This window comes from Perna viridis, chromosome 4 (assembly GCF_037379345.1).
Source record: "Perna viridis isolate PV_CMFRI_1.1 ecotype Kerala chromosome 4, ASM3737934v1, whole genome shotgun sequence".
NCBI classification, from domain to species: Eukaryota; Metazoa; Mollusca; class Bivalvia; order Mytilida; family Mytilidae; genus Perna; species Perna viridis.
The window spans coordinates 10,339,351-10,358,803 of record NC_142448.1 but is presented as its reverse complement, the minus strand read 5'-3'; the positions used below and the strand labels follow the sequence as shown (position 1 = coordinate 10,358,803).

The 19,453-nt window shown below is 32.2% G+C and overlaps 2 protein-coding genes across 6 annotated transcripts in view; one reads left to right on the top strand and one right to left on the bottom strand.

Moving 5' to 3' along the window:
* The window catches only part of LOC148618806 (delphilin-like), a 46,767-nt gene extending 45,883 nt beyond the window's left edge, over positions 1 to 884 (bottom strand). The window contains exon 1 of the mRNA XM_088578037.1: positions 421 to 884. The gene's annotated coding sequence lies outside the window, so the exon portion shown is untranslated. The remainder of the gene's footprint in view (positions 1 to 420) is intronic.
* Positions 835 to 19,001, top strand: LOC148618805 (palmitoyltransferase ZDHHC4-like). 5 transcript variants are annotated; one of them, XM_088578042.1, is made up of 6 exons: positions 835 to 875; positions 3,241 to 3,284; positions 3,981 to 4,054; positions 4,765 to 5,069; positions 16,047 to 16,291; positions 18,554 to 19,001. In XM_088578042.1, the coding sequence occupies exons 3-6, from the start codon at positions 4,032 to 4,034 to the stop codon at positions 18,848 to 18,850; spliced, it is 870 nt and encodes a 289-aa protein (XP_088434168.1). In that variant the 5' UTR covers positions 835 to 875; positions 3,241 to 3,284; positions 3,981 to 4,031; the 3' UTR covers positions 18,851 to 19,001. The 5 variants fall into 5 exon arrangements, with proteins under 5 accessions (XP_088434168.1, XP_088434164.1, XP_088434169.1 ...); XM_088578038.1 differs by having other exon boundaries at positions 839 to 875; positions 3,241 to 3,399; XM_088578043.1 differs by lacking the exon at positions 835 to 875 and adding an exon at positions 931 to 1,076.
* Positions 19,002 to 19,453: the final 452 nt, after the last annotated feature.

Here is a 19,453-nt window from a genome sequence, read left to right as displayed (position 1 = left end):
AGAAAAAATACAAAGCTGTCCTTTCTTAAGAATATTACAGGCCTGCCCTATTAATTTATTTTGGAAAAAAACATAACTTGCACAGTGTAAATATAATTAAGAATTTCCAAAGTGTTTCTACTGAAAAATACTTTTAAGCTGTATTCTTTGAACTATATAGAATATGCTTAAATAATATTATGTAATATATCCATAAATTATATACTAACCTACATTTGTAACACTAAATTAAGAAAAAACAGAAATTTCTTTAAAAATTATACACATATTATTTTTAAATCAGTATACAAGTTTCAAGCATATATAAATATACATTTAATGTAAAAAGTCAATGGAGAACTACAAGGAACATAAAGTAACTAAAAATATTCAAAACTGTTAACATGTTAAATATTCTTCTGTAAAATCATTAAAAGTTACCTCATATATCTAAACAAGTTGCATCCAGAACATATAATCTTTATCCTGCATATACTGTTAAGATTAACAAAATCATATTTAAAAAAACTTGAAAACAGCAATCCAATAGAATTAAATTACACTACGCTATACAATAGACAACTCATCAAACTCCTATTTGGGCATCATGGCATCATTCTAATCAACTAATGGTAACAAAATCAATTTTTGTAGAGTGTTTACGATTGGCTTTTGTAAATATAGGTAGAATGATTAGCTGGGTATCATTGATTGATTATACTTTCTTTAGTGGGGTTTTCTTCAGGTGAAAGTCTGTATGGTAATCAATTATTCATGGTCTTCATCTGTCGTTTATTTGGAAAAAAAGTCCGCGAAATAGTGGAACTCTCTTGCTTCCAAGGTACGTTTAGACTACGAACTTCATTCGGAACTTCTCTGGAAAACAGACGATTAATGTAAATCAAATATTTCATATTTTAAAAAATCCGCCGTTTTAGCAACGCCATATTTCATGTATATACTACAGTTTTAATGTTTAAGTGCTAGTACCCGTTGACTTGTTGAGAGTGGAACATGATGATTTTTTTTTACTATTTATTGATGCATTTACTGGAATTTACTTAGCTGTACCCCTCAAAGACAAAGTCAAACAACATGTAAATATAAGAGAATAGATCCTGCACTTTACACATTGATGTACTCCCAAAGAGAGTCTGAGTGGGGAAACGCTCTCGGACCACTGGCATTTGTATCATATTAAAAAAATGGTGGTCACCTTCTCTTCCTTACCTAGATGTTCAATAAATATTTAAACAAAGTCAAAGGTAAAAATGTACTGCTGTTATTTTGTAACACTTATGGAGCAGGCACTTCTTTCTTCCCGACGTTCACCAAGGCATTTTTTTTAAACTGATGATTATGCCTCAATCACAAAGGGAGCAACAAGCATAATAAAAATGAGTTTCCTCCCAAGATGGCATAATTATTTGGATTAGCCCGTATATAATTCATATTTCCTCAGACCTTACACAGAAGTCTAACTCTTGTCAACAAACTCAAACAGGGGTACCCTATCATATGGAATTTCCATCTTAAAAAAAGTCGACAAAATTTCAGACTCCTGTGGACCCTGCAACCCTCCTCTTTTATAAGGAAATTGTCTTGATGTGACAGACATTTATACTCTGTCACAAAATCAAGAGTCCCACTGTATCACAGTATTGCTAGAACAAGTGCATGGAATGTTGCACATTTTCAATATTTGTTATGCTCGTATTATGGACTTAAGACTGACCACCTCAGCAACCTTGACTAGAGTCCATTATATCATGAATTGGATCCCTGGCCATGTCACACAAAAGAGTCACTGCTTCTTCATGAAGCAGCCAGTAATTAGAGGATTGTGTAACAACCAGTTGGCATAGAGTCAAAATAATGGGTTGGCATGCCTAAATGTTCTTGTGGGTTGTTGCTTCTGTGGGTTAGTACTATAAAAATTCAATGGGCTCAGCATGTCAGACTAGTACAAAGTAGTGTTTGTTTGATTGGTAAAAAGTTCTGGTCCTGAAATGGATGAAATATCCAAAATCAATCAATTGTTTAGGTTCGGACATTTATGGTTTATGATTACAAGATACAAGATTCAATATTTCATTATAGTCTCAACACATACAAACATACATCTTTAAAATCTATAAAGAACAAATAAAACAATAGCATTGTATGTACCGATCTAAAAAGATTTATGAAAGACTGTTGAAAGACATGCATGTAATATACATCACCTAGACATACATCTTAGTATTCATATGGATAATGGTAAACTTGATACTAAAATTTTGGATAAAAGGGATGATTTTTCATTCTCTGTTGTCAACTATCTGTTTTTAGATGGTGTTCCCTTTTCACCATCTTATGGTGTTTACATACCACAGTTGGTTTGATTTGCTCATATTTGTAACAATGTTTTGGATTTTAACACAGGGAATCTATATAACCGAGACTGATATCACAAGCTCATAAAAACATTCACAAAATTTTTCAGCCATTACAAGGAACTCACTCTCGAATATAGATGTAAAGGATTGATATGTGCGGGTATCCTCCTTAGTTTTCTGGTAATATTCTTCACCGAGCACAGAAAACTTGATACTCACTCGATAAGTTAACAAAACTGTTGAATAGGCTTATTCATAAGGGATATAGTTATGATTATCAGATATTGTTGTCAAAACATTAAGGGTAGCAGTTTTTGTTGTTAACATTAATTTGCTCATAGGGTCTTTACATAGAAATTAAAACACTATATTTAATAGCAATTTTTGGTATGACATTGGTTGTGTCCTTATTGTAAGACTTATGATGTACTATTTATTCTCAACCCAGCATGGGAAGAATTGGGATGGATTTTACATATGATGGGGACATAACTTTTTGTAGGTTTAAATTGATCAGCTGGCATGTCAATTAAGTGCTAGTAGTCCTTTTTTGGTACATTTGTGTAATTTATATTTGGTTTATTTGCGGGAGTCCAACCTTTTTGACCATCAAATCATGCTTTCTTGATATAAGGTATGCAACCTCAGTGAAGGGTCCTAAACAGTGCTTTATGATTTCAGACCTATCACTTATCTTTTCCTCTTACACTACGTAGTGCATTTTTTCTTTTGTGGAGCCTCTAAGGGGAGAAAAGGGGTACTGGTATATTTTGTGTGCAGAAAAGTATATTTTCTTTTTACTGTTTTATGTAATATTATTGCTGAGAATACTTTGGATATTAACTGAATGAGTGCTATTATTTCTCAATTTACTACATTTCAGGGTATTGCAGAATCAACTGACTGAATGCCAATGGAGTTCCTTCAGTTAGTAATCATTTATGTTACCCTTTTCTTCACATCAGTTGGGATCTATTTCTATAGAGATGCGAGAATTTTCAAAAATGGATTGTTGGGAAAGCTGTGTGCCTTTACAAGACTGGTATTTGTTAATCTTTCATATTATAATCATATGGTCCCTTTATCAATTACTATGGATGAATCAAAAGCTAGCCAATGTCTTACTTAAGAAAATTATTATGCAAGTTTTTGTTGAAGTCACTGGATCAAATACAACAAACAGAGAATTAATTTATTGCTGTTTTCATGTTACAAATGTGATAGAGCTTTTTAGTTGTGAGTTTTGCTGTAAAGGAAAATCAAAGCTTGCTATATAAATTGTGCATGCAAAAATTTCCTTTTTGATTACGCTTAAAATTGTTTGCATAAATCAAAGCTGAGAGAAATCTTCAATGATTGTGCAAGTTATTTTGCTTCAAATAACATATTTTTTTAGGTTATAGACTTTTTTATTTTTTTGTCAGTCTTTATTAAAATTTCTAAGTGATCTCTTATTGGTGTCACTATATTGAATCAGTCTGAAATTTTGATTTCTTTTTAGCCACATATGATATGTATTGATATAAAATGTATTTCAAACTGTCAATTAATGACTGTTATTGATGCTTACGGTATCTGTACTTTTACCTCATGGCTACTCTTGTACTTATCATCCAAAATTAGGTGATTACAACAGTCATAACACAGAATGTGCAAGATAGTATATTCAATGGCATGCACTATTTGTTCTATACAAGGTAAGATTAGGTCTATACTACTTTCTTATCCTCTTCATGCCCAGAGGCACAAAAGGCTGTAACATCTTTTGCAATTTTATGGAGTCGAACTCACACCACTGTGACATTTATGGCAACACTGCCTGCACAAAAAGTCCAGAAGAGGAGTGACCCAGCCAGTGAAAGCTGTATTTTTAATATAGCCTAGCTGGCCGAGTGGTCTGGGGTGCTGGACTTTGTGCAGGTGGTGTTGCCCTAGATGTCACAGCGGTGCAAGTTATTTTTTCCCATAAATTTGTGAGGAAAAAATATTACATAGAATATTTATGCAAATTTAACAACTACCGGTATGCATTCTAACCAACTACAGGGTATAGACATAAAAACTATTGCAGTGATTGTAAACCCTCTTTAAAATATAAATAAAATATATATGACTCAACAGTATACCAATATATGTACAAGAGAATTATAATAAGAGTTCAGAAAAAGTTAGCCCCATATGATTGATGAAAATCAGGTAAGATATCTGAATATTTCATATTTGTATGCTCTTTTAATAATCTCCCCTGGAACCAGACTGTGATCTGTTTAATTTCTTAGAGAATTCAAGTCTTATTTAGAAATCAAGGGAAAATTTGTTTGATGAATTTACTACATATTTCACTTTTTTCAGTATATATAGTCAGTGTAAATAATAGTGTTGTATCAAGTTTGACTTCTTTTTTCAGGAACCAATGTTTAAAGGTTTTATTTGGAGTTCTGGTATTCTCTGGTAATATTATTTGTATCATGGACTTGTTACCATTACTGTATAAATACCTACCAGACCAGAATCACACCCTAATACCAATCGTCAATGCTTTCCTTAGTCTGTATTTCTTCCATAAATGTTGTAATGATGACCCAGGGGAGATAACTCCGCAGAACCTGGAGAGATATAAAGCTGTGTACCCATATGATGGTATAATGTATGTACCCAATAAGAAGTGTCGAACCTGTTGTTTCATTAAGCCTGCAAGATCAAAACATTGCAGTAAGTACAAGGTATTATACTGACTTCACATTCTAAAGTTCTTTTATTTAATGAATCTATGGATGAGTTGTTTCATTTGTGGAATTAAAAATCCTTATATTTTTTTTATTTCTAACTTAATAGCATTTTTTTTTATCAGTGCAAAGATTTTTTTTAATAAAATTTCAATCATAATTTGCTGAGATTTGTTTTAAAATACCCAAAAGTAATTTGAGATCATGTAACATGATGCTGCAAACTGTAAAGAAAATCTGCAAATGTGAAAAGTTACCATACACACAAAAAGAGTTTAGGTAACATATCTTTTGATTTTAGGGCCAAAAATAGATATGCTACAATTCCCTCTCTTTGAAAGCTAATCTACTAATTAAATTATGAGCAGTTATCAGTAGTGTTGTCAGAGTTGTTAATTACCTGGATTCTCTGTGTCATATATAATATAGAGGAACTAGTAGCAAGTTTAGCCAAAAATTTTAAAGTACCGTATCACCTTTCTCATATATTAAGTTTCAAAAACTCTCTTTGACTTCTCACTTTTCAGATGATATACAACGAATCTCATAGTTTTCCTTTCCACTTTTGTCCACCCTGGACTTGACTTTTTATGAGCAACTCTGCGGGGTGTTTCTAGAAAAGCAGAGGATGCTTACACTACCAGTCCACCTAGTTCATGCTCCCAGTTTTTAGTGGAGTCAGAGTTGCTCTTTTACTTCTGTTGCTTTGTATGTATTATTTTTGTTGCTTTGTATGTATTATTTAAATTACTTTATTTTCTTTGTTTTCCATGTCTGGTCTTTGTCCCTGGATTGCATTCTTTTGGATTCTCTAGAGTTTTGGTTCTCTTGATTGTTCTATCAGATCACCAGGTTTATACTATAGAGATATATGCCATTTTGTGTTTCTTAAATGGCTATTACATTATTTTGTGTTGGAAGGCAATTTTTTTATGGGAATTAACTGTATCTGCTTTGTAATATGATTAAAATGAATTATCTACCTTTCCATCTATTACACATAGCTCTGTTATTTATAGATGAAAGAACTGGATTTTTGTTGGTTTTAAAATAGACTGAAAATTTTCAAGCAAGTGGTATGATATGGACTGCCCTTATGAATATTCAAGTGTTCTCTTAACAATAACAAACTAGGGTGTGCAAAGTTGTGGTCATATCAAATACTATACTGAACTAATCATTAAGTTAAAGGGAAAATATTTCCTGTATGATATGGTTTTAAATGTTGTTAGGAATTTAGTGTTTTCAATTTTGTGATCTTATTTTGGTATGGTGCTGTATGGCCCATAGGCACTTTGTTTTTGTGCCATAACTTGAATGTCAGATTGTTGCTCTTTAAATAATTTTTTTAACAAGATTACAAACCACAAAAGGAAGGTTTGTTTCAATTTTGGGGATTATAGACTCAAACTGTTTTAGAATTAGAGGCCAAAAAGCATTTCATAGAATTCAATTCCATTAAAAGCATAGGAATGTCTATGATATTGTTCCACAATATTCTATACCACAAAGGTCAGACGGATTGAGTTTTGGGAACTATAGAAATTAGGGGTCAAAAACATGCATTTTCCTGATGTGCTGACAATATCTTAACTATTATTTATTTTTGGTCCAGTTTTTGAATTTTTTTTTATTGGATTTTTTATGAAAATCCCTGGCTGTGTTTTTCAATCAGATTTCAGATACCTCTTACAGTTTTTGAGTCTGATTTTGAACATTATAAATTGAGAAATTTCAAGTTTTGTTCTCTATTGTCTCCAAACCACTTATTGTGTCCATAAGGAATTGTAAGTACATATGTTGAAGTGTGTCAAAAACTAGCAGTGTCCACACTTGCCCCAACTGTTCAGGGTTTGACCACTGGTCGTTTCATGCTGCATTCCACAATTTTTTTATTTTATGATAAGTTAAGGTAAAATTACATTGTTAATGTATTTAAACATGTCTATTTGGAATATAAAAGATATTTACTTGGTCTTGAATTCAGGCCAAGTGGAGGAATGTTATTAAAGACATTTTTTAAATGACTTGAATAGTTCTACTACAACAGTAGCTTCAGATCCTTGTCATTTATTTTTTTATTTCTTGGGATTTTTTTTTTTTTTTTTTTTTCAGATTTGCCCCAATTAAATTTCTATATGCCATATTACAATTTGTAGGTATATGTTTAATATTCACAAAAAACTGTTCTCAAGAGTATTGCAAGTAGTCTTTCAACAATAAAAATGAAAAGGCAATGGAAACTCAAATATTTTTTTACACCTTTGAAAAAAAGTAGGGTAGATGGGTAGGTTTTTCTTTCACTTTGAGTCTACAGAAAAAACATTCTAACTTTAACAGTGCTTATTATACCCCACGCAACAAAGTTGCGAAGGGTATAATGTTTTTGACCCATCCTTCCGTCCGTCAGTCCATCATCAGTTTTCCAGACTTTTTTTCTAAACGCTTACAGATATTGACATGATTTTTGGTATATAAGTTCACCATGATAAGTTACGGGTCATATTTAACTTTGGTTCCGCTCCAATGATTTTTACAGAAATTACGGGCCTTGAACTTAGCAAAATTCACAGAATAAATGTTTTCCAGACTTTTTTCCTAAATGCTTGCAGATATTGACATGATTTTTAGTACAGAAATTCAACATGATAAGTTACAGGACAAGTTCGTAGTTGGTTTTGCTCCAATGATTTTTACCAAAAATTACGGGCCTTGAACTTAGCAAAATTCACAGAAATAACCATTTTTCTGACTTTTTTTTCTAAATGCTTGCAGATTATTACTTGATTTTTGGTATATAAGTTCACCATGATAAGTTAGAGGTCAAGTGTACGTTTTGTTCAGTTACGATATTTATTTTGGATTAACTAAAACTCAAAGAAATCACAGTCTGGAGTTTGAAACTACCATTCTGAGTAACAGAATTTAGTTAAAAGAAAAAGGTTTGAAGCCTAAAAAACACTCTTATTCCTTTTTTATCGGGGTTCTCTATATGTATTTCTCTTACAAACAAATTTAATTGAGGATCCAACATGGGGACGTGTGGGGTATGTAAGCACGCTCACTAAGGTTCTTTAATTGAAAAATGATTAAAAAACTTAAAGGTATACTTTTTTAGCTGAAAAAAATAGGGTGGGTCTGGTGATAAGAACACACCTCTTTTTTTAATTTGGCCTACAAATCAATTCTAGATAGAAAGTGAATAATCAAGGCCATATCTCTGACTGCTTCCAAAAAAAAGACTGGACGACTGAGTAATTCATAAAAAGAACAAAGTCTAAAGAACATATGTTCACATATAATTAAACTGTAATTTAGATTAAGCAGAAACATGGATAACTCCTTAGATATGACTACAAACAGTTTCAAGTTACCAGTATAATTACCACTTTAGAAAACATGTCTGAATATTTTAATGATGAGGATAGACACACTCTATTAATCATGTAAATATGCCAGTAGGAGTATAAAACATATAAATTTATGCTTTTTTATTGTTGTGAGAAGAAGAAAAAACTAGACATTGCTCCTAACAGGACCTATATCCACACAGACTGTTAAACCATGTACATTTGATGACCAATATGGACACAATTCTTATTGAACAAGTTTTTATGGGGGATAAACTAAGCATTTTTGACACACATATTTGCTACCATTTCTAAAACACCAAACTCCAAGCTGCAATCCGTTCTATTTTTTTTTGTTAACAAATAAGGACAGTCTATACCTGCAAATTTACTCTATTTACTTTAAACATGAATTTCTAACAATATGCACATCCCAATATAGTAATTTAACAGCCCATCAAGTTTCATAATAATATTGCTAGTTGTTAAGGTTTGTTTGTTTGTTTGTTGGGGTATAACGTCCGAGCAGCAATATTTCATCTATATTCAGACGATGAACATGAAATTGATGATAAAATGAACATGAAATGATGATGAAATGAAAAAAAGGATGGGACACAAGGACAATGGGATCAACAAATTTTGATTGCCACTGGAAATAGGGAGAGGTGGGTAGGGTCGGGCAATTTATCCTCCTGTGGCGGAGCCCTATGGTTCCTACTCCGGGAGAATACCACAGTAGGGTTCTTTAACGTGCGAGGAACGTGGCATTTTTCCCAACACAGTGCACCACTATGGTTTGCGGTCAGGTTTTCCGTATTATAGCCTGACAACCCCAGCATGTAACACGCCAGGGGTACCCATTCCACCACCTGGGACACACAGTTGCTCTGTGGGCAGAGCGCCCTAGTCCCTGGATAGGGTTCTGAGCACTATTTAGTCGCCTTTTACGACAAGCTTAGCACTGCTTCAGGCCTATTCTTTTAACACCTGGACCTGCACGGGGTGCTAGTTGTTAAGGAGAGTTGTGGATAATGCATCAGACCAAAATTTGCTGAAGAAACACTTTAGTTTAAACTGCTATCTCTTCTATAATTTGTACCCAAACATATATTCCTGACAATATGCACATCCAAATATGGTCATATCTAACACCCCATTAAGTTTCATAACAATCCTGCAAGTTGTGGAGGAGGGATTGCAGACAACGCACAAGACCAAGTTCAACAGCTGTCATTTCTACAATTCTTGTCCAAACATAAATTCCTTGAAATATGCTCATCTCCATGTGGTTATATTACATCCGATTAAGTTTCATATCTATGCTGCAATCTGCGGAAACACAGATGGACAGACAGAATTGGTGAAACCTTTAAACCCTCCTTCGATAAAAAAAACTTGCCTCCAGGGTTTGCCTATGCTTTTTATAACATTCTTACAACTAAACCCAAAAATTCGCATCAAAATGATGTTAGGGCTTATCAGTATCATTTGATTACGAAAACCCTGTGACCAATTAAATTCTCAAGTCAATTATAATTTCTGCTGAGAATGTATTCTATGTGTTAGCATTTTGTAATGCCTCTTTCAAGCTTTATATATACTTCATATTATTACAAAAAAGGGAATATGATGATTTTTAAAAGAAATTGAGAAGTGATAAAAAATATTGAAAATTTATCAGGTTTGGAAAATAGTCGTGGATTTATGAGGATGAAAGACATACTTTCTAAATTTTGCCCCCAATTTAGACCTATGAATTTTTTAAAGGAAAATTTAGTTCATAAAGTATAAGTTTTATATACCAAACATTAATTAATAAATGTTGTTGAACTAGTTTGTCCTCTGCATTTTAATGATCAAATAGAAAAGATTGCAATTAATATTCTCTTGTGTGTTCTTGAACTTGAAAGTCTCATACACAGGGCCAATACAGACATATTTAAAGGGAGGGGGGAGGGGGGGTCTGATCCAGAATTAGTGAAAGATTTAGGCTATCATGTCATTTTTGCCAGCATTTTTCTCAAGTAAAAAAAATTTCCACAAAAGGGCCTGGTTTGCAGAGTTGGGACCATCCCAGGGATCCACCGCTGAAACTTGTACATAGAGGAAAAATAGTTGTGTTCAAATAATTTATTGAAACTAAAATTTAAAAATGTTCAAGTGTGTAGAATGATAAAATCTGGTATGTGTCACAGGCAGAATTATAATTGACTTGACAGTTTAACTGGTCATACAGCTTATGAAAACACATGACACTGATAAGCCTCAACATCATTTTGATGCTAATTTTTTGGTTAAGTTGTAAGACTGTATAATGTAATAGTTTGTCCTTTTAACTTCCTTGCATTATTCAAATACCAGATAATAATTCACAAAGCTCTTGCACTTAGCTTTCTATTTTTAGAAAACTATATGTGATTTCATTGGTCTTAGAAACAATAGTTTTTCATGTCTGAAGATTTAAAGTTGGTTCATGATTGTACCACTTATCCATTAATGAATTCAGTATTAGGAAGCCTTGTATCAGAAATAGTAACACTAGAAGACCAATATTGCTATAAATAGATTTGAGATAAAGAGCAATATAATGTTAGTAGATCAGTGTTATGATGTCATTCCATGACATTTTGCTAGTGTAGAAGCTTACTAAAGGATAGACCATTGTAAATTTTAAATAAAAAAAGAAAGATTGTTAAGACAAGTGTTATTATGGTGTGGGATGGCTGTTTATTATGTTCCATTAGTTTCTGAAAACTTCAAAAGATTTATTGAGTACGGAAAGTACACTTCATTAGTGGGAATGGTAAAATTCTTTTGGAGTTTTATTGTGGGAAACTTAAAAAATCCTATAAAACTGAAATTTGTTAATAAATATTTGATAGGTTCTATTATAGTGTTTACCCCTCACAAAGTTAAGGGGCTATATAGGTTTCACCCGGTCTGTCCGTCTGCACATCTGTCTGTCGGAACTATTTTCTGGGCATCTTTCAGCACTCTTATGAAACTTTGTTTGATGTAATATAACCACATGGAGATGTGCATACTGTCAGGAATTTATGTGCGGACAGAAAATTGTAGAGGAGGCTGTTGAACTTATACCACTTTGTTTGATGTAATATAACCATATTGAGAAGTGCATAGTGTCAAGAATTTATGTTTGGGCAAAAATTGTAGAAATGACAGGTGTTTGAACTAGGCATTTTTCAGCAAAACTTGGTCTGATGCATTATCCACAACTCCTTCTCAATGACTTGCAGGTATGTTATGAAACTCATTGGATTGTTAAATTACCATATTTGGATGTGCATATTGTCAGAAATTTATGTTTGGACAAAAAATTGTAGAAATGATGGCTTTTGGACTGAGGTGTATTTCAGCAAAACTTGGTCTTATGTGTTGTCCATAACTCCTCGACAACTTGAAGGATTTTCTGAAACTTAATGGAGTTTAAATTACTATATTGGGTTGCATATTGTCAGGAATTTATGTTAAAAGTAAATTTGCAGTCATTTCTGTTATTGTGTTGTCAACAACAAAACATAGTACTGATTGTGGTTTAGAAATAGCAGCAAAATTGTGGATCAAAAGTGCTTAGTCTATCTGAATGCACAGGGTTTAAATGCTTCATGGGGTATTAGTTATGTTAGGGGCAATGTCTATATATATACCTTGTACACCACTAAAGGTCTCAGATGGTTTTGTCTGTTTGTTACGTATGGAAGCCAACTTTAAAAGGATATATACAAGATTAGAAGTTCAAACCTTGATCTTCTGTACTCTGTAAAGATGCTATTAATTTTGCTCTTGAAAGTAACAGTCAGGATAGGTTAATTCACTTTATTCTACTGTTTGCAGGTCCATCTCCTTTTCCTTTCAGGTATTGGGTACATGGCTTCTCTGTCTATTTTCAATCCCAATTTATACTCTATATCACGGCAGAATTTTATAAATTTTTCTGGTCTGACTTAAAGTTCTTTATAATTAGATCATTCAATCAAGCATATGCTAGAGGTGGTCTCTCTGTGTCCCAACAACAAGGAGTAATTACATGCCTCCCAAAAGAAGGCAAATCTAAATTTTATTTAAAAAATTGGCATCCAATCTCATTATTAAATGTAGACTACAAGATTTGTGCCTCAACTATTGCATTTAGAATAAAAAAAGTCTTACCTAAGATTATTTCTGACACTCAGATGGGGTTTATGAAAGGTAGATATATTGGGGAGTGCACCAGGCTGATATGTGATATTATTGAAAAATGTGAGGAAAATGAAATTCCAGGTCTTTTAATGCTCTTAGATTTTGAAAAGGCTTTTGACTCTGTAGAATGGAACTTTATAGAAAAATCCTTGGAGTTTCAAGGCTTTGGTCCATCTATTATCCACTGGTTTAAAACATTTTACAAAAATTCAGAAAGCTGTATCCTTAATAATGGACACCTCTCAGAACGTTTTAAAATTGAAAGAGGCGTACGACAAGGAGATCCGCTATCACCTTATCTTTTTATTTTGTCTGTTGAGTTACTCAGTGCTGCCATTAAATTTGATCCGCAAATTAAAGGGATAAGTGTAAACAATTCAGAATTTTTAATCAGTCAATACGCCGACGACTCGTCTTTGATTCTTGATGATGATTTACAGTCTGTTAATAAGGCATTAGATTTAATTGAGCTTTACTCTACTTGTTCTGGGTTGAGAGCTAACTTTGATAAAACACAAGCTGTATGGATAGGGGCTCGAAGGGGCTGTGGAATTGAGCTTCCGACAAAAACTACTGTAAAATGGAATCACTCCGGTTGTTTTAAGTTACTTGGGATTCAGTATTCTCTTTCAAAACAAGAGAAATATATTGATAACTTCACTCAAAATATCACTAAGATAAAGAAACTTTTAAAAGATTGGTCATTAAGAAATATATCACTAGTAGGAAAAATTACAGTCATAAAATCCATGGCTTTACCCATTTTAGTGCAATCATTTACAGTTCTTCCTGATCCACCGGGGCACATTATTAAGGAAATTCAAGACATATTCTTTAACTTTCTTTGGAATAGTCAAGTTGATAAAGTTAAGCGAACCACGGTTGTGGGAGCTTACGATGAGGGAGGGCTAAAGATGCCTCATATCCTGTCTTTCATGCATGCTTTAAAAATTTCTTGGATTAAGAAAATCTTGGATCCAAATAATGCTGCCCCATGGAAAGTCCTACTGGCTGATATTTTAAACAATCATGGCCAAGAAAAGTTTTGGTTTTATACTAAAAGTGCACTAAACAATTTTTCAAATAGATTAAATCCATTCTGGAGAGATGATGTTAATATATGGGCATCTATTAAAGAAGATCCATCCACAGCCCTTGAGCATATAATTTTTCAACCACTTTGGAATAATAGTAATATTAAGATTGGTGGACGACCCATACCTTTTTCTCGCTTTGCTAAACCAGAACTATTTTTTGTAAATGATATGATAAAAGAAGCTGGAATGTTTCTAACCCCACAAGAATTACAAGAAAAATATGATATAGCGCTTAACTTTTTAGAATATCACAGTTTGGTGCATGCTATCCCACAAAGGTGGAGAAATTATTTAATTGATAATAGAGTCGAAAGACTTGAAAATATCACAAATAAATATATATCTCTGATTCGTGACAACCAGAAAGTTGTGAGACCTTTTTATAATATTCTTTTGGAAAGATGTTTTGAATCACCTAAAAAATCTCAAAACAAATGGATTAGAGATCTGGGACTAGTGGAGGATGAAAACTTTGAAATTTACTATGACATTCCATTTAAAACCCTACTTAGCACAAAACTGCAATCATTTCAATATAAAATAAATTTAAGAATTTTATATACAAATAGTCTTCTTTTGAAATGCAAACTCTCTGAGACAGAGCTATGTAGCTACTGTTTTGAGACAAAAGAATCCTTAATTCATTTATTCTTTGAATGTAATTTAGTGCGCACTCTTTGGCTCCAGCTTAGGGATGAACTGAGATCAAAATGTAATATTACAATGGATATCACTCCAATATCATGCACATTAGGTTATCCCCCTTTTTATGAAAATTGTGAAATATTGAATACGTGCCTCATAATCATCAGATATTACATTTATGTTTGTAGAATCAAAAAAGAAATACTGAATTGGACAAAATGTTTGGAGACCTTAAAATATTTTAGAGATACTGATCTAAAATCATTATATCTATGTTCAAACCGACAGTCTCTATTCACCAAGTTAAAATGGCAATCTATAGACAATCTTTTTCAGTCCGATGAGTGAATTTTTACAAGTCATATGTTGTTGAATGAAAAAAATAGTATAAAACCAGTTTACCATATATATACTTTATGTAACATATATGTTTTTTCTCATACACTTTTTTTTTTTTGTGTTAATACCATAAAATGTCACTTTTGATCATAATAAAATATATTTGACAAAAAAAAATTTATACTATATATCTTTGAAAATATGTATGATGTTAAAACACATAATAAAGTCACAGGATTTTGATTTTCACAAGTAGTTTTCAAAATAAGAGATGTTGTACTGTGCAATTTCAATATTCGATGGATGGTACATGGGTTGCTTGGTTATCTTTTACAATTTTTGAGTTACAGCCTTGATATTTTTTGTAATATTTTTATACATGTCATTGGAGATGTGTAAGATCATACTTAATATTTCTACCATGTAGATTTTTCTAGTCTTCTCAAAGACGACTCTGATTAAAATTATTTTTTTAAATGAAGAAAGCATAGGTCACTGAACATGATTTCGAGATAATTGAGGCTTAAAAAAGGCATTGTTTAACACATTTTTTATTAATTCTGTATGGAATTTTCACGTTTTTTGCAAACTATTAAAAAACTAATACACATGTATATAAAATTTTTTTTTACAAAATTTAGTATAAAGAACATTTTACTGCCAATTATCTGGACTTTAAAAGAATTTTCCCACCAATTATCTCCACTTAAAAGAGGCTTTTCATAGTAAATGTTTAATAGTTTACCATACATTTTTTTAAATTTTTTTATACCAAATACTACTTCAAGGTAATTTAAAAATTTTTTTTAAATCATTTCAAACAGAATTGAAAGTATGTATTTCTATATGATATTGCAAAGGTATGAGAAAATAATGCTCAATGTAATAATTACTAGGAAATAATAATAATAATAATAGTAAAATCTTTATTTCAAGAGGGTTACACAGTTAGTTTACAAGCTAATCTTCCCTGAGGCCCTCACACACAAAAACTGTAACTACTAAAAGAACAACACACAAACAAAAGCTGATTTGTCAATATCAAAGCAATTTAAGATAATACAAGTATGATCTGCCTGATTATTTTCCACATAGACATGTTTCTTGTTTTACATATATCTGTTCATCTTAAATCCATACCTGGTCTATTTTTGACAAAGAATATTATACTATATTGAGGATTCATCATCTTTGTCACCCAGACACACAAGCCACTAAATATTTTCTAAGGCAGGCATTCTACAAGTTTTTTTTTGTAAAATGTGTGCTTCCATAAGGGATGAGGGAGGTCCTTACTTTGTTTGGTCTTAAGCCTTATCTTCATTTTAGGTATTTGTAACAGGTGTGTACACCGCTTTGACCACCATTGTCTGTGGACCAATAATGATGTTGGTGGACTGAATCATGGCTACTTTGTCTTATTTCTCATCACAATGATGTTCAAATGTATATGGGGCTTCTATGTTGGATTGAAGGCTTTACTATTGTACACACAACACCAGAAGTTATTTGAAGCCACTGTGATGACATCAACTGGAGAATTGAAACCGGTAACCTTTAATATTGTAATACAGGTATGATTGTAATTATAGGATGGAACACAGTACCAACGCAAAACACTGATTCATTATATGCTGATTTCCATTTGGGAGAAAAAATTTTGGATTTTTTTTAGTCTATGGGTACATGTTCCTGCATGTTCTATTACCTGGAAACATACAAAATTTAATGGTTTGCATGTTCATCTGAATGTCTGTGACTGCAAAATGCTACAGAGGTTAGATAACTAAGTCTATTAATGATTTTTACACTTGCATAGTTTGACTGACATCATTGAAATTTACCTTGTCTTTGGATTTTAAAATCATAACTGTGTATATAGCAGCAAGTCATCTTGGAAAAATATGATACCCAGTAATTCAATACATGTGTATTATTTGTTAAGAACTAAAAAAATTATATCCTCAAACTGTAATTTGGTAATTGAAAATCAAATATGCTTTGCATGAAAACAGAGCTGTCGTAAAACTAAAAAAATAGCATTCATAAGATGACAAACAAATTTAACCCTGTATGAAGTTTCCCTTCTTGTAATTCTTATCATCAAAGCTAAATTAAGGTGTGGGTAAAATACTGATGGGATGACAAGTGCAGCATTCAATATCTGAACAACAAGCATCATATGGCAGACACCCATTTACACAAATACACAAATAAAGACAAGAGAACCACCAAACATATACCCATCTTTGATCAGGTAAAGAATGTGCAATTTCAAGTAACTTCTTCCATTGTGGTTTTGTCCCTCCGTTTTGTTCTTTTATGTTCCATTTTTTGTACTGACTTAAGCAGAGGTCTTGAATTCCTTTTCCTGTCACCCAAGAATTGTTAAAATTAGTCAGAAAAAAATTCATTTGTAAGATTTGCTTTTTGATTTCTATTCTTGGAAAGTTTACTTAAATTTTGAAGCACAACTTTTGAATGAAAAGCAGAAAATTTCGAAATGCTCTAGAGCTTTGCTTTTATTACTCAAAGTTGTTGATTTTGTACAACTTCTTCAACTTTATATAAGAGGCATATAAGAGCTTATTGTTTTGCATTGCAATTTGATGGCTAGACACTGCCCTATTGTTTTTTTAGCTCACCAGGCATTCACACTCGTCGTTAACAATTTCTTCAAACATCATTTTCTCTGAAACTACTGAATGGATTGGATGAAACTTTAGGTGATTGTACCTTAAAGCATCCTGCACGAAATGACTATTTGGATTTTTGATCTGTTAAAAAACATGGCTGCCGTTATTAAAAATAGAGCATAGGGGTCAGACAACAAAAATTTGCGTATACCTTCAGAACCTTTAAATTTAACCAAATTCTGAAAATCTGTTGACCCATTTTGGAGTTATTGCCCTTTTTGTACGTTTTTTGCAGTTTTGATGTGATTATTTCTAAAAATCTTCTAAGAAACTACAGAATTAAATGAAAACTGGTTTTTATGCTTTTTAGGGTATCCTGAACAAAATTATTGTTTGGATTTTTGATCTGTTAAAAAACATGGCCACCATTACTAAAAAATAGAACTTAAGGGTCAGATAGCATATTTTTTCATATATCTCCAAAACTGTTTGGTTTAACCAAATTCTGATGGAATAGAAGTATTCAGCATGATGAGATCTATCTGTGGTCAAATTTTGGCGAAAATCTGTTAACCCATATTGGAGTTATTGTCCTTTTTGGACGCTTTTTTGCTGTTTTTAATGTTAATACTTTTTAAAATCTTCTCCTCAGAAACTACTATACAGAATTAAAAGAAAGTTAGTATTTTTGTTTTTTATTGTATTTTAAACAAAATTCTTGTTTGGACTTTTCTTCTGTTAAAAAACATGGCCACCGTTCCTAAAAATAGAACATAGGGGTCAGACATTAGTTTTTTGTATACATCTCCAAAACCATTAGGTTAAGCTAATATCTTTCAATTGCTAAAATGATCCTTATTATTAGGTCTACAAAAGTCTCCAAGGATCAAAATTGTCAGACATCTCCTTGTTAGAATTATTGCCCTTGAAAAGCAAAAGTTCAACAAGGTGAGCGATTCAGGCTTCTGGGAGCCTCTTGTTTTTATTCAGTATGATTGCTATTGTGATTGTCTAATGAACATTTCCCTCTTTTGTTTGCTATCATATTATATTAACAAACACATGATGGTGGTGCAGTCCAGACACATAGTCTTGTTTTATTTGTTTATGATTGCTGTTTCAGTTGTAACATTTCTTTTACATCTTTGCTTAGCTATTGTATTATATTGATTTGATAAGCTTCTTTTATTTTTATTTCAGCATCTTTTCATGCATTTTCCAAGGGTGGTTTTTATAGTGACATCATTGTTTTTCTTAATAATTTTACTTGGAGTATTTACAATATATCATATAAATATAGTGTTAACAAATAGAACTACTAATGAAAGATACAAAACAGCTGAGCTGGACCAACCACATGATCAAAGAAGTGGGTCTACTGGACAAAAAGTCCAATCAGATAATAAGGCTTCTTATTTGTATGACAAAGGTATTCTTGTAAATATATATGAAACATTTAGACATAGAAGTATAGTTAGAAAAATAAAGTTAAAGTAACAACTTATCTTATTGTACTGTAGTTAAAAAAAAAATATCAGCCGAGTTTGGACATTGTTTTATTGCACAGGAACTATGTACAGTTATGCTGCAAGTTTGACTCCCTTGTGCTAACCTCTAGGAAATTGAATAAAATGTTTGAAAATCAAAATCTTGGAATTATTTTCACCTCTGACATTTATGCATGAAAAGCAGGCATCTTCAAGATGTAAGCAATGCTAAGCAAAAGAAAACATTTATCCATAATCGAAGACAATGAGTAGACCAACACTATAAATAGAACTAATTAACTAAAAGAATACACTCAGAAACTAAGAATAAATGAGCTGTCTGAATGTCATTAAAGCCAGATGCACTGGTAGAGTAAGCATCCTTTGCTTCTCTAGTAATGTAATATTCAGGTTGAAATGAAAGGTGAAAATTACAATATTATGAATGAATCTGTTCCCATAACAGAGATTTGGCCACACAGTTATGATCAATGAATTTAAGATGTTGACTGTTACTTTTGGTGACTTTTGTTCCAATTACTTATTTGTAAGACATTTATCATCATACAAACAGTCCCTGTAGCAATTTCAAATTAGAAGTCATCGTGTAAGT